Genomic DNA, 16944 nt, shown 5'->3' with positions numbered 1-16944 from the left:
GTCCTATCTACAGAAGCTTACTATTTTCTGAAGATTTATCACATACATTTCTCAGTAAGCAATTGCATTTAATTACTTCCAAAACTGGTACATCGTATTTATCAGTTTGGTGTTTCTTTTTTTCCTTTTATCTTTCTTTTTTTTTTTTTTAAGCTAACAACAAGGATTTTTTTTTATTTTTTTTAGCAACCCCTCCCTTATGAACAGACTAATTATACGTATCTCCTAATTATGGGCTTTAGGCCTTATCATTTTATCCTTGTTTTTAACTGTCTTGTGTTTATTTACCATCACTGCAGCAGCTGAAAGAAGCACTTGGAATGATCTCACAATGAAATTTCTTGTTGGCATTTCCCACTACAAGCATCCAGCCAGCTCCTGTATAATCACACAATAGGAAGTGAATTACAGAGGGTGGTTTTTAATTTACTGCAAGACTGTTTTCCCCCGCATACCTTTCTTGGCTTTTTTCTGACCAGGCTACACAGATCTGCAGTCTGAGAACTACCACTGAATTCTGACTTAAACTCATTCTTTACTTTGGCCATGATATGAAATAGAAACTAGCCATACAATGGGACATAGTGGATATTTGCTAACATTTCTTTGACACCGAAACGCAGGGATGCAACATGAGAAAGCTAAAGAACAGGGATGTGTGAATATTTATCTAACTATTCAATTATAAGCACCATCATTCTCTTGTTTTTGTAATAGGCATAACTCCACCTCCTAAGCTTAAAACATGGCAGTCAATTGGAAGAAAAAGTGTGTAATGTTTTAGCAAAATAGGAATGTAGGTTATGCCTTCACTTATGCATAAAAGAATGTAGTTCCAGAGGACATGCAACTTGACCAAATGCTTCCAGGTTAAAAAAAACTACACCCTGCCCTGCCAAAATGTCCTATTCTAACCTGGTTCCTAAAAGGATAAAAAACAAAGGTAAGCTTTACTCAAAGCAGTTGGAAGATGTCTTACATTTTACTCATACATGCAATAAGAAACGTGGATCTGTCTGAACACAGGAAAGGCCATTTACTTCCTGTCCAGTGACTTCAGGAAAACACTGAGCCTGAGATTTAAAGCACAGAAACACATGCAAAGTGATGGCTTGGAAGGTATGCAGGCACAGCAATGCTGCAGTTCCTTATGGGCATCTTTGAAATTCTGATGAAGTTATGAAACATTTGGCTCCTAATTACTGTCACCTGTGAAATCTACACAGACTTCTGCATCAGTATTTTACCAATGAGGAAGATACAAGCAACAGAAAAGAAAAAAAGATCCATCATTCATAATGTCCTTGCTTGAATTTCTTGAAGATTGTCAAGGTAGAAGAGTAGCAATGATGAAAGAAGCATTTTAAAGAGTTGAACCAGCATCCAACATATGAAATAAAGGATGAGCAACATCAAAAACACTGAAAAGAGAGTGATTGTATTGAAAATGGAAGAACTATGAGCAGGTGGGAAATGGAGGTGTCATACATTTAGAGCAGTGAAAAAAGCAAGCCTTGTAGAAAAGGGCACAGGACTGTATATTTAGTTCTACTCTTGTTTAATGGTATCTTCATGGGGTGGAAACTGAGTGTTTAAACAACCTGTTTCTGCTCTCGAAGCTCACAAGGCTATTATATGACAGACACCCATACGTACAGACATAAAACCATATCATTCTGGAAACATTTCAACTCATAACATCAAACAGTGACATGCTGTCACTTTGGGAAGCTGTAAGCCATAGAAATGAAATATAGCTTTTACATACAAGATTCTACACCTTCTCTAATACTTTATTTCTCTAAATAATAAACCAAAAGCCATTTATCATTTTATATTTGATGTCCATAGCAAATTATTCAGGAGCAATATAAATCATCCATGCAGCCTTTCATTGCACAGAACTTTCCCTTCAGGCATAGAGTATTTTTTTTTTTTTTTGCTGATTTACATCTGAATTATTATTTTACACCCAGACACATATTTAGTCATATTTACCCTCACTTTTAAATCACTTCTCTGCAATTAAGTTTATTTTAATTTGTATTTCTGTGCTATCAGAAATTCAGCATCTGACTACAAACAAACTTATGCAACCCATTTGTTAATGTTATGCCAATCTTTTCTCTTTTTATGAGAAAATTAAAGAAAAATAAAACCAAAAGACAGAAATAAAGGAGAACAATGAGAAAGTCTCTCAGAACTCTGTGATAACTGAACTCACAAAAAAAAAAAAAAAATAAAATCTGCTTAATAAATGATTTCTGGTCATTTTATTTATGAGCCAAACTTTGAAGAGCCATAGATAACATGCACAGTACAAACTGGAATGCACTCATATTGCTCCAGGGTGAAAATACAGAAAAAGGCAAACATTCTAATTTTGCAATTATTACTGAAGGATAATAGACATGACAACTAAAAGCTCAGTGACAGAAAAGGAGAAATATTTACCTGTGATTACCTCATCTTTTTGCACATTGCCTCTCACTCTGGCACCCAAACCTCTTAGAAATGTACACTGTGCTGGTTTATAAACATCATTTTCATTTTCTTCTGAGGGAGCTGTCTATTAACAGTGCCCTAACTCTGTCCGTGCCACACGGGTTCTATCCAAACATTCCTCAGCTCCTCTCTCAGAGGGTTACAAGGAAACAGAAGGAAACACAATGTAAAAGCACTGGAGCATATGCCTATACACCTCCACTACCAAAACAGAGAAAGCACTGACCCAGAAATATCCTGAACTCTGTGTCAGTGCCTAAAAACTAAAGGCCACAAGCAACCAACTGAATGCATCTTGGCTCTCAACAAATTATAAAAAATAAAGAAAAAATGATTATTAAACAAACGTTAAACAGAATTCGTTGTAACCTCCCATGGCATGAGATGAAAAAGCTTGAAGTAAAATCAGTGTACTCCAGAGACTGTGGACATTGACTTAAGTGAAACTAATGCTACCCCAAGAGAAAAAACAAAGCATTGGCTTAAGGAAATGTCTTAATGAAAAACTGTGTAACCCTCTGCTAAATGCAGCATCCATCTGAGTGCAGCAGAACGCGTCTTTTCCTCCTGAACACAGCATGGTGTGCTCTCATTGCAGGTGGAAGGAAACAGTACAAGTCTGTAGTAGTAGTAGATCATGGGACTGTTTGGCTTCCCGAGCAAAGCAGAGTTTTATTTTGTTTCTCTCTGTGTTGAATATGTCACTTACATAGCATGCATTTACTTCCAACACAACATCAGGAAAGCTGTTTTTCACCATCTACTTAAACAATATTGGATTTCTTTGATAGAATTTTTGACTTGCTTAACGTGGTGAGATCCTAAAAGTACTTTGCTAATTACTTTATGGCGTAACAACAGGGAAACAAGCACTGCTGCCATGCCCACCTTAAACTTCAGAATGTCTTCTCTGCAATTCTCTCCAATAATTGACAGAACTGTTACACAGCAGGATGCGTTTTCTCTGATTTTGATAGACAAAAATATCTGCTTTATATAGTCAGTCCTGTAATGGATCTAAATGATGCAAAGCAGCATACTTCTCATCTATTTATCTCCAAGATTTTACAGCTTGTTTAAATTAAGACTAAATTAGCAAGCAATTAGGCTGCATTTCCTAATATGTCTAACATACACAACACAACCATGTTGCTAAAACTGCCTCGTCAGCAAAGAAAACATCAAAATCAAAAACTACTGGCCTCCAGTTGAATAAATAAAGCAGCATAACAACATTAAGCACCCTGTGAAAATACACTGCACACTGAAATGCACGCTTTAAAACACAAACCAGAAGTTCTTACAAAGCATCAGTCAGACCAACTCTGCAGTGAGGACAGAGACAACACTAATCTGTAACTTAAAGGCAGGAAAACAAAAGAAAACAGAAGAACCATGAATATTTATCTATGTTTGCATTTGCTAGAAATGATATCACAACTCACAGAGCTTTGGTTCAGATTAAGGAAAAAATAAATCCTCTGTCTGAAGTCAGTGAGAAATTAATGATGATGCTGTATATACAGAATTCCAAGCCGCCTTCATCCACAAACTGCTATAGGGACAGTAAGTCATTCATACACCCATCCCTTTGATCCAAACATGTAACAAGCTCATCTCCAAGCACACACATTGAATCGTCATGCTTCAATTCACAAAGCACACAACAGCACTTTCAGTATCAGGCTTGTTAAGCAAGAACAGGAAGACAACAGATAATACAGAAAGTGTTATTTTGTTCCAATAGAAGTTGGCTTTTTGATCAACTAATTTTCTGTATTATGTACAAGTTTTAAATGTTAATTGAGCTCTTGAAATACTTCACCAAATTCTCACTAAGCCATGGCAAAAAAACACCCAGGAGATTAGAAAAGATTTGGCATTTTCAGTTTCCAGTGTTATCAGAGCAATATTGTTAGTAGTGCCCCTCATCTCAGACTTCTGTGTACAAATTACCTTCTTTCAGCTCCCATCTCAGATTCCTTCCTCCCATATCTCTCAAGGGAAGGTTTAAAAATCACAGTTCTCAGCAAGCTTCCCAATCCTTTCCTTTCTACTGACACCCTTTGAAGAGAATACACGCACAGCATTGCTTACCCTGTTCCTGGCACCTAGCAGTCTTCTTGCCCAAAGGACACAGCAAACCACTCTATTAAAAGTGACACGCTCTGTGGGTTTCAGAGCAAGCACCTAAGAACACCCTGTGTGCCTGTGGGAAGCACTTGAGCATTAGATCTGAAACAGCACACTGAGTTCTGCAAAAAGATTGCCAGACCTGGCAAGTACATAAAAAAAAAAGCAGTCAAGATGCAGAAGGCAGAGCCATTCACGTTTGAGGAGCAAGGTAGAAGTATTTAGGTTTAAAACTACCCTTTTCTGATTGAAAATAATCAAAGTCTCAGGAAAATGAGATGTTTTATTGTTTCACTACATTCTAAATGACACCTTTACTGATAGAGCACAGAGTTCCGGCACAGAGTTTGACTGTGAGAGGAAGAAAAACAAGTCAGAGACAGGCAGCAGCAGAGGTCTGGATGTCAATAAAATGAAGGGCACTGAACAGTGTCAGGATATCTCTGCATACTAAAGGTCTAGAAGTGCCAATGGCACAATACCTGCAAAAGCAATGCACATCAGTAAGCTGTTTATATTTGTACATGTGGAGGTCTGCTACACATGGACGCTTAATGTCAAGTGACACTATCAAGTACAGAACAGGAGACTACAATACAACTGACACTGTTTGTACTGACTTCTAAACAAACATCATTAAAGTGCTTAGCACAGGATTGGCAGCCTGAAGAATTATTTACTAATAAGGATAACCAGCCAGACAAATGCAATCAGGAGTGGAGGGGGAAGGGTTACAAAAATCAGTTCCATGCTAAGACAAACAAATAAACACAATCTCTACTCAGTTCAGGCTTAAAGGTTCTCACTTCTTCCATAACAGAACACAGATGATTCACAGCTGTTTGGCATCTGGTGCACTTCTACCTTGTAAATGCATTCTCTTTTTGTCACTGGATATCTCCAAACACATGAACAGAGCACATGAATCCAAGTTCATCACAGCACGAGCATCCTAAACACTTCTGAGTTATCCTTATGCATTTCTGACAGTGGAAATCAAGAATCAGAGGTCCACCGGAATGGCAAACAAAGGCAGAATCAGCTTATCAGTGCTTAATTTGTAGTACAGAGTGAAAAGGAATGTTGATTTGTGAACCCTACAATTCCAACTAATCTTAACTTATTATGTACATTGCCAGTAACTAAGAAATGTTGCATGTTATTAGAAAGACAGCAAAGTACTGGTACTTCTGACTTATGGTCAGGGAAGTCTCATACTTACTGGGTGATACAGAAAACTTAGTATTGAGCTGCAGTATTTTGCAAGATGAGCCAAAGTTCTGCTTGTTTTGTTTTGACAAGCAGAAGCTTTTGACTATACGACACCAATTTTATGTATGCCACTAATTCTAAATAGAAACAACATTTATGTATTACTTTTGGCATCATATTATTATGTAGTATCACATGGATGAAATATCTCAGCTGAAACAGCTGTGCAAAGTACTCAAGCTAGCTGGCTTTCTTCCTCTTTGATCAACTTCTAGTCTGCTTGGAAATTTCAATTTTTTCCAGGTTTCAGCTTAGTAGCCTTAGTTGGCAATCCTTCATCTTTCACAGACACATTCTCTCCTATTTTCCAGCAGCTGTGGACACACAAACTTCCATTAAAATCCACACATATCCGGTTAAAAGATACGATTCAGAAGCTTCAAAACTGCAAAAGCAGAAAGAATAAGAGCAAAGCACAAGTAGCAATGCTTGAGATACGTCACAAACATCACATTCAAAAGTATATTTACCAATTTTCTCTTCTAAAATGAAAAAAGCATCAAGTTTCCATAACATCAGAGGCACAGCTATCAAGATTGTATTTTAATTTAATGTGTTAACCCTTAGTGCTCAAAAACATTAATTAACATGTTTGCTAAATGAATGATCAGCAAGGAAAATAAACTTACTATAAAATCACAGAATGGTTTGTGCTGGAAGGTGCCCTAAACTTCTAGTCCAAAGGTTTACAAATATAAAACACACAATTTTATATGTATGTAAAAATCACCACATCCACACAGCATAAGTGTTGCACACATAAGACATATACATATATTATATACACACACCCCAGAGCTCCCATCGTTCATACAATTCTGACAATTGGGCGCCCTGAAATAAATCTTTAACACCATATAGTAGCAAAATACATTTTCTCATCACAGCTTGAGGTAATTCCATGGTTTATACTCTATTATAGCTATGGCTGTAACAGCTTCGCTTTTAGCAGTAGTGGAAGAATTCTTTTCAAATTCTATCAGAATGATTCCCATCCTCCTCCCAGAAAACCCTACACTCAGATTAATGATGCAGCTCGTGCCTTGCAGAGGGAAGCTGAAATAATGACTCAATATTCTTCAGTCACGTTCTCAGATTTGTCTGTACAATTCTTAAAACTCAATTTCTAACAAAATCACATCGCCCTATTTCTTAATTAACTAATAGCTGTAGCACTGACTTGTTAACATTCTATTTTTCCCAGATGATAAAGACTAAAGCTTATCAGATGGGCGGCTTTAATTCCTCAGTGCGAATACCTGCAATTCGCACAGACCTACAGAAGATACAGCTTAGAATTATTAGTGATTCTGATTAAGGTAGACAACTACTTCCCCAGTGCATCACCAGCACTACAAAATACACGTAGCAATACTGTCACTTTGTTTAGCACGCTGTATTTCAAGTCAAATTGCTTTCTATGCCTTGCACCTGGAATCCTACTACAATAGGAGACTTTGAACATCACCTATCTTCAATATGGAACTTGAAACTAAAGCATTAGAGAAAACAAGCTTGCTACTGAAGCATGTAATTTCTTCCTTCCTCTTTACTCTAAAATTATTCATGTTACCTAGCTGATGAAAAAAGCCCAGGCAGCCCTAGGATTTGAGTCACACACAGAACACAGCAGATGCTTATCACAGACACTCTTCCTGCCTAACATGGAAAAGCGTGCTGCTCTCTGTATGACAAAGAACACATAATTTCTTGTTTCTGAGTGACAAAAGATATTTACCACAGATACCATTCAAGCTATTGAAGAACTATTTCTATGTTTTGTTTTCATCAGTTCAACAATTTCTATTTGTGTTCAGAAGCATTCCCTATTGCACAAACAGCCAGAGGACAGCCCTGCTTATTAGAATTTGACATTAGTGTGCTCCCATTTTATGACAGGGACATTATAATAAAAGCCATAGAAGAATGGATTCAAAATACAACAACAGGACACCAGAAAATTGCTTCCGTTTCCAGCTGTCATTCTGAGCCTGAATTAATTTGAGATCTACCAGAAGCAGCTCCTTCCACTAAGTCATAGTTTTGTTCATTGCTTTCTTCCCATCATCTCCAAAAGGGCAAGGGGTGTTTCCTACATCTCTACAAGCCTAAACTTGCAACTCTACAACCTAAACTTGGAAATCAAAATGATTTGAGGAATGCATTTTTAATCAACTTTTCTCCAGTGATACACACTGACTTATAAAGGTCTACCAAGCAAGAAGAAAATGGGAATTAATTGGACACCGCACCAGCATTATCATTAGTCCCACAAACCCATTCTGTTTGAGACAAAATGAGCTACAGGTAAATAACTCTTTCAATTGCCAGGAGAAGCCTGTTGATATCAGCACACCCCAGGCCACCTGCAGCCACAATGATTTCAAAGAAAACTGCTCTGAAAGCAAAAGGGTATCACCCATCACTTTTTATCTGCAGGAACTAGCTATCAATTTAAGTTCCTGCATAAAAATACATTAAAATTTGGGGTGGAAGTCATGCTTTAAATATGGTTTAAGCTAAAACAGAATGAAACATTAGTGACTACCGCAGTAAATTAAAGAGTCAGCTGTTCTATGCTTCCTAAAAGAAGGATGGAAGTATCTAGCAAAGAAATACAACAATCCACAGAAGACTGTATCCATAGACAGACCTCACAGAACAGAGCAGTGAGCCGTCCAGGGCCACCATTCTCCCAGCAGAGAGGCAGGGCCAAGGCCTCACAAAAGTGACTTTGTGTGATGTAACTGGGCGATAGCCCACAAAAACTGCTATCGCTGACGCCCAGCGTGCTGACAGGAAATAGTTGCTGCCTTGAGCCTTGATCTACCCACGTGAAATGGAGCTTGCTGGCTGACCACAGACCGGCCTCTGTTCTCTTTGTAATTGTCAACATCTGCTCTGCAGATCTATGAATAATTTTATGACACCAAAAAATTTCTCTCCTACTGACTCCAAAGGTTTTTTTTGTTGGTGGTCTTTGGTTTTTTTGTCTTTTTTTTTTAAAAATATATGTGTAATCTAACACCAAAACTAAGAGAGCCTACTTTGTTCACAGGTTAACATTTACATCTTTCTGAAAGATGCCGTTCAAATGGAATTCAGAGGAGGTAGAGAAATCTAACACTGCTGACTGCTGGCTTTTCAAATCAGGTGGCCAGATAAATGCTGCAGTTGACACTGTATACCATTCTCAAACACTGGGTGTTAACTGGAACAACACCCATTGCAGTGGGCTCTATAACAGCTACTTCCAGGAGAAGCAGCTGATTACCTCGACAATTAATGCCAACCACAACTAACCTTGACTCAAATATGTTACTTCTGAAGAAGTGAAGATTCAGATACATCATTAGAGGCTTCACAGTTCAAGTTTCAATTAAAAGCAGAAAAAAATACATCCAAGGACAGCTTAACAGCACTGCCAACTGAAAACTCATTTTCCCATGTCTTTCAAGCAAACCATTGTGGGCTGTAGGAACACCAAGTGTTTGTAGCTAACATTGTCAATTTTATTTTCACTTCATAAAAAGAGGGGTTTTTTTTTAATGTATTTCAGGGAAAATGTCATTAGGAAATACATGGATAAAGCTCAGGGGATGCAGCCACACCCTGCCCAGACAAAAAGGAAAAGAAACGAAGAAAAACAGATGTATAGATGCACTGCCATTGGATTGCATAGAGAGCTGTTTGTGTTCATCAGAAGCGGGAGAGTGGAAAAAGCATTTAAAAAAAAAAAACAATCACAAGGGGAGTAATCATACCTGCCAATACAATTCTCCATTTTCCAGGAGTGGAAAATAATGTGCTAGGTTTTCTTCACTCATGTGCACAACATAAGCAGACTGTTGGCTACGTGTGGGACAAAACCAGAACAAAAACCCAGCATCCACTTCAGCTGAAATGCCCAGTAAATACAGGCAAGAGCAATGAGAAGCATAAAACTACATACAACCCTGCAGTGAGGTATATATATATATATATATATGCTTCTCATTGCTATATATATATATATACACATATATATATATATATATATATCACTCAATATGTGCTCCAATAAATTCAACAAGTTCAGAGCATAAAAGAACGGAAAGCTCTTCAAATTTGTCAGATTAAAAAGTAGCCTGATAAAATTTTGCTTTTCCTGGTTTAGCAACTCTGAAACACACTATAAACTGCACCAACTACTAATAGATCATAGCTTGCCTAGCTGCAGCATCGGAATTCCCAGTTTCATTAAGGAACTCTGCTATGAAAATGCAAGGTACAAAACTGCCAGGTATACATTTCCCCACTGCTGTCTTCTTTTGCTGTGGGAGCAGGCGCTGCAAGTGACACAAAATGCTAAACCCATTCACATCACAGAAACAAGCACATCCACAGAGGTGCAGAGGTGGCAGAGCCCCAGCAGTTACACTAGAAGGCAGACACAAGGCCATTTCCTTCCTTGTTAAACACCCCATGCACTGCAACCGATCCGATTTCCGTTTGGGCCAGGGCTTGACTATCCTCCTGCTAACCACAAAGCACATGCCTACCCCACCTCCTCTACATGTGATCATTCTACTTCTAAAACGTGAGCTACATACACAAGCAGCCCACTTCTAGAGGAGCTAGATATATGCTAATCATCCTTAAGATCATGTAATTGGAATGAATGAATAGACAAGTATCTATTCTGTATGAAAAAGGACATAACTCCACTGTTACGGTTGATCTAAGCTAACACCCTGGAAAGCTCTCTATTATTTCTTTATTTGCATAACTTCAAGCTCAAGAACTCGAACAAGAACAAATCATCACATCTGGTCCCTTATGTTCAAAACCTGCCACACTGAACCAAGTTCCGTTTTCTTATTGACACAAAGGTCTCAAGCATCCCAGTGTAACATACACAGTTAATACAAGGGGATATGATGGATATTGTTTCCATTGAAATTCAGCTCCGTATACTAACCCCACCCCCCAAAAGCAAGAACTACCAAAGAAACCAAAGTTAAAAGGCAGAGTATAAAAAGTATCACTACACAAACTCATGAGAGGTCAAACTGGCCTTCCAACCTGGAGCCCCCAGTGGGAAGCAATGCTTTCTCACTCACACCCCCGCTACAAAGAAACTGCTGAGCTCTCCTGAAAATCCAGCACTGAAAGCTAAGATCAATAAAGCATTTTCTAGCAGTAAGTAAAGCTCACTTAACTTGTGCTCAAACACATTTTGAAAGGTGAAAAATTATTCTGTGCCTGATTGCAATAGAAGAATTCTTCTTTTCCCCTCCATATATAAGGTAGAGAAGGGAGATGAATTACAGTAACAACGTATGTTTAGAATCAATGGTTTTTCATCCTTCCTCTGTTAGGCAAAAGTAGATCCCTTAAGCTAGAAGAGGCAATAAGGTAGAAGCACAAAGCAAGGCCTAAAGGCTGCCTTGTTTGTAAACTACAGTATCGACAGGATAAATATGGAAGATCAAAGAAGAACAGAGCATTCAGAAGCTGTCAGCTATGGGCTTCTTTCACATCCCTGTATTCACTTACTGAGTCTCAACATTATTTCAACTTCTTGCACTATTTTTCCAAGTTATTTTCAGGAGAATAGAGGAGGCATGGGCATCCACAACAGTCCAGAAAGTAGACTATGCATCTCTACAAACTTAATCCTTGATGGTTTTGCATTTGTTTTACTTGTCCCATATTGGTATAATTAATTAAAATACTAGGCAAGAACATCACTGGGAACAAATCACTGCTCAAATCAGAGGCTTAATCTGAATGTCCATCAAAATCTTGTCATGTTCTGCCACACATGAATCCACCATGCTGCAGGACTGTACTCCAAGCTGCTTTTATAATATCCCTAACGCATTTAAATATTGCCATGTGTTATAAACCACAATCACGCATGCAAATCAAACAAATATAATAAGAAGAATCTAAGTTATTTACACTCTCCTTTTTGCATGCCTTTAAACTCATGCAAAATCACTAACACACAAAACCTGTATGCATTTTTTTTAACTACTACAAAGCTGTTTCTGAAAGTTCAAGAACATTTGACCCTGAGATGCCTTTACATAAAGCCTCGCTAGGAAGTTCTAACGATGCTTTTAGTTCACAGATGTGGGTAAGCACTTCTCATTAAACTCTCTAGAACTTGATGAACGCCTTTGACACACGTTTCCAAACACCCATATAAACACTGAGTAGCTTGTGCAGCTCCATTTTATTCTCCTCTGGAGAGGAAAAGGGATCAACCACAAAAGGAAGAAGCCAAACTTTGTTTTCCCCCCCTGTATGGTATATACATAATCCCATGCAAACCAACACAGCCTGCAGTATTTAACTAGTTTATAACTCTGGTTGTGTCACTCAGAAAAGCATCAGCAATTTGCTGTTAACACATTTTTAGGTAACACAGGTGAAGGCAGAGGAAAATGTGACCAAAAAAAGCCACCCAAGAAATCACTGAATGTCTTTTGATCAAAAGATTAAAAAACAATGCAAGTGAGCTAAAAATAAATGCCAGGGCAGAGGTGGGGAGGGAAATCAATCAGCCTTTTATGCTTTTATTCTTAAGAAAGTCTTACTCCTTGTTCAGCTCTACCCTTAAGTAACATAACTGGAAAACATGCACATGGCCGCTATCAGAATCATTATTTCAGTTCTGATGTACTGACAACCAAGCCTAGCACTTGCAAAGTAAGAAATTCTGTTCTACAGGTGAAGAAAACCTACATTCCAAGCTAGAAATTGCCCCACGTGTAAAATGCATCCCTCCCTCCAATCCTCTCTTACCAGTTCTGCCTGGCTCTGGGACTGCACAGCTGCCATTTGGCTGCAGTACTCTTACAGGGTAGTGCAGCTCCTTCCCACCACACTGGGCTTTCTGTAAGCAGATCACAAAGCACATCTCCACACCTGCCTGCCTCCTGAGTCGTAATTGTGGTTCCTGGTCTGCCTTGAAGAAAGAGGGCCAGCAGGAGCAAGCCACAAGGTGTGTGAGCTACTTCTGCCCTTCTCAGCCCACCCAGCTGCCCTCTCCCCTTGGAAACAGGAAGAGGTTGCCAATAGGGATTGCACTACAACAACGCAATATTGAGCATATTCAATTTATGTTATCAAATGTTTTGTTTAGATGGTTATTCCTCTAAATTATGGCTGTCTGCTCTCACCAACCAGAAAGCCCACTCCTATTGGCAAGCATCTCCACACATACCCGATTTCACAGGCTGCTTTCTAAAAGAACAACAATATGAAAGCAAAGAGGTTCATTGTCTAGGGGATAAAAAATGGCAGGTCAGATGGAATTACACTTCAGGCTGAATACAATGCTTCACAGACTGCCTACAAGATTAAACTAACCTAAACAGTGATCTAACAGACATGGATGTGAACTTGGCTACATTACTTACAGCCCACAACAACCCTAAGAGCTACTTGTATAAATGTTTGTGTAATTAATCCAACCTTAAACCATTTAGGAATTTTCACTTATCCAACACAGTAAAATTTCCAGTGTACAAAGAGCTGCATGATCAAACTTCAATCACAGTTCAAGCACAACTCAAACTCTGACATCCTGTAGATTAGTTTTAACCTGCATTTTTTTCCCCGCTTATCCCAACATCAGAACAGTCAGGTATCTATATTTATTTGCTTGTTTTCTTCATGTACCTGTCACCAATCTCACACATACTGACAAATTCAAACCTTCTTGGGGAGTGTATTTTAACACTTACATAACTATATGTGCAAAACAATGTTTTAATCACTTATAATCTATAAAGAAGATAACCTTAAACATAAACATCTTTTAAAGAGCAGTCTTCCCATCAGTATACTCTCTTTGTATTCCTTCACCCCCCTTCAGTCTCTGGGGTATATACTCTGAAATTTCACGCATACCATAAAGTATCTTTGGAATGTTACAGTATAATTGTTTAGAGAAACATTTAATGGATGAGCAAGCATCAAGAGGCCATGGTTAAGGGAAGGGAAAAGTTAAAATGCTGGAAGCATTTTGTACTGAATGATCTCAGCATGAAGACGGGGTACAGACATTCGATCCAAAAATCTGGTATTGACTCAGGCAATATAAAACCAGCAGCCAGCACTGAGGCACATGAAGCAATCCAACCACCTAACAAAACATCTGCTGCCACCCACCTCTTTCAAACTGTGCATTAGTAAACAGCAACTGAAGTCACTGAATGCTAAGAAAATTATTTGATTAATAACAAATATTATTATAGCAGATCATTGTCAACTCAATTCTTTTTTATTGGTCACTTACTGTCCCAATTTACAGCATAAATAATGACTATGTGCATGATACAGAAACACAGAATGGAGGGGGAAAAAAAGCTGAGCACTGAGTACAGACACAGCTAAAAAAAAAAAAGCTGAACATTCTTTCACTACAGGAAACTGCTGGAGACAATATGCTGTAAATTAAAGCCAATTTTCCCAAATTCCCTGAAGAACTGCTCCTCCCATGTATCTGACAAATCTCTTAGCAGAGGCTTATCATTATAGTTTTCTTGGGACTTATCTCCTGAACAAGAACATTATTAGAAGTACACCCAAAATAAAACACGTAGGTATTTCAGGAGGACAACCCCCTCACTGGCCTAACCTTATGCAGTTCGCTCATACCAGAACTACTAGAGAACAGCTGAAATAGTTCTAACTCCCACTTTTGTCTCATATCTATACTTTGTTAAATCAAGAAAAAAACAAAATAATTGTCTCCCTACCTGAATTTCTGACCAGAAGAATGGTTATTGAGGCAGGAGAAGTGATGCATACCAAAACATGCTGCTCTGAAATTAATCAGCTCTTCTAGCAGAGCTACAAAAGCCAGGCTTCATACAGACTTGTCTCTTGATTGATCATGGGTTGCAGCTGAAGCTCATCTCACCATTGGGCAGTAAAATCTCTACCCAGTTGGATTCTGGTGTTCTTAACAACATGATTTGCAGCTGGTGCAGCACAATGTCCTCTTGCTTCACACTTCCACAAATTTTTCAGAAACGTGTTTGAGGAACTACTATTTCTGGGTTACTTTAGGTGTCGAACAAGTAATATGTTCAAACCCAAAAGATAAATAAATAGTGCAATTGTACAAATCTCATCTTGTTTAGAAACCCATCAAAAAGAAGCACAAGCCTTTTTTATGCTGACTCCTAGCTCCAGTCCCAATATATACTCTAAAACTCCTTTTGAAGATGTAAAATGTGTGAATTTGAATATGCAAAAATAACGGATTATACATGTTACTAGATTAAGGCTTGAAGAGATATTTATAGAGATATAGGATTGCATTTTCCACACACCTCTTCAGTTGACCAGACACAAAGCAATTTCAAAACTAGGATATTCCCTTTGATTTCCAGTTTAATTAATTACAGGCTCCATCCAGTGACCACTTCAGGACAGATGAAAAACATCAGGCAATGTAGGACAAGCTTTTATATTGCATCCTCAATTTGTCTTTCCTTTAAAAACGTAGTGGTGTGCTACTACTGTGTACCCAGGTATCACTGTCACATAAACATATTCTGGTTTTAAAACCATAATTTTTTTAGTATACTCAAAGGCAGATCCAAATATTCACTCCATGGGGTAACATTCCCCATAACTACTTTCATTTGGTAAATTACAGAGAACCATAATACTACCGCTGGTTTTAAAACAAGGTCTATAGATGACTTTCTTTTGTTACAGTGACCATCCCAGAGCCTATAAAGTATGTCTTTGGGGGGTTATGGTAATTGGGAATACAGCAATGAAGTCTAACAAACATGGGTATGTTAATCTCTTCAACTACATAAATCCAGGAAAATCAAAAGCAAATGGCTTCTTACCACAGCATCACAAAATCCAATCGCAAATAGTTGAATCATGATGTCTGCTGGGATGCTTCCTGCTAACTCTCCATTAGATTTCTTATAATAATACTCAGCACACACATTCCTCCACAGGCTGGATTGATTTCTTCCACAATTCAGCTTGTTTTTGCCAAAGTCTCTTCTAGTTCAGCATTGGCTGCCTGCCTAACAAAACAACCTATCTTTATGCCAAAACTGTCATCTTCAGTCCTAAAATGTATCTTACTTAAAAACACGTGTAGTGAGCGCTACATTTAATGCTTGAAGAACTATTTTAACATAATCTCTAGAAAAATTTGAACAGATAAAGAAGCAGTCAGTATCTAACCTTGGTGTAAAGGCATCATTACGTAAAGATCACAGAACCACAAACTTTCTTGTTATTTAAATAATAAAATCCTGATAATCCAGGGAAGTTATCATGTATTGCCATTAAATGAAAAAAAAAAGTCTAACAAAATAAACCTTTCACTATATTTCTCTGTCATAATTTCAGTCACACCAGAAAAAAAGAATACCTGTGTAAGAAGCTGCTCTTCAGTCAGATTATTGACCCAACGAGTATACCGCTCAGTAGACTCTGGTGGCTCTCTTCTGATTTGGCAACCAATAATCTAAGGCAAAACAAGATAAGCAACACTGTGTTAATTGCTGTACACCCACATGGCAACAACTAAACAAACTCACAAAACTGATATTGGAAACATTGGAATCCAAGAATTAAGATTGCCTGCTCATGCTTTCTTAGAGCCCTTCTATGTTCATAGTGTTACATAGTACAGTATGTCACAGCTGCTCTGCTCAAATGTAAGATAGCTATAGACTTTCAGAGACCTATAGAAAACTCTAACATGAAGAAGCGTCTTTCTAATACTCTCAGTTTTGGAAATATTTGAATCACTTCAGCTATAATTTCCCAAAGAAAATAATCCAAAGGCTTATCTAGAACCCAGGATTTCACCCAGAATAGTTTGATTGAAGCCAGAAAGTTTGGCAAATAGAAGAACAGAACTAGAACAACACTAGGCAAATAGTGCCATTACTACAACATCATATGCTACTTACAGTTCATTTTAAGTAAGTTCAAAAATCTGTATTCTGACTTATTTCATTCATTGTAGAAGAATTCCTGCCATACTACAGC

General features: G+C 38.0%; 1 protein-coding gene across 12 annotated transcripts in view; it reads right to left on the bottom strand.

The window, feature by feature from the left end:
• The window catches only part of QTGAL (queuosine-tRNA galactosyltransferase), a 98126-nt gene that overhangs the window by 53216 nt on the left and 27966 nt on the right, over window positions 1–16944 (bottom strand). For all 12 annotated transcript variants that reach the window (XR_014936753.1, XR_014936752.1, XR_014936756.1 and 9 more), the window contains exon 6: window positions 16319–16414. Coding sequence is in view for 5 of the 12 variants with exons in the window: in XM_015879845.3 (XP_015735331.2) it covers window positions 16319–16414 (96 nt within the window). In the remaining 7 variants the exon portion in view is untranslated. The remainder of the gene's footprint in view (window positions 1–16318; window positions 16415–16944) is intronic.

The sequence above is a fragment of the Coturnix japonica genome, chromosome 23, assembly GCF_054131305.1.
Source record: "Coturnix japonica strain WE chromosome 23, WE-NBRP24, whole genome shotgun sequence".
Taxonomy (NCBI): domain Eukaryota; kingdom Metazoa; phylum Chordata; class Aves; order Galliformes; family Phasianidae; genus Coturnix; species Coturnix japonica.
The sequence above is the reverse complement of the archived record's forward strand: the minus strand, read 5'-3'. Positions and strand labels throughout refer to the sequence as shown.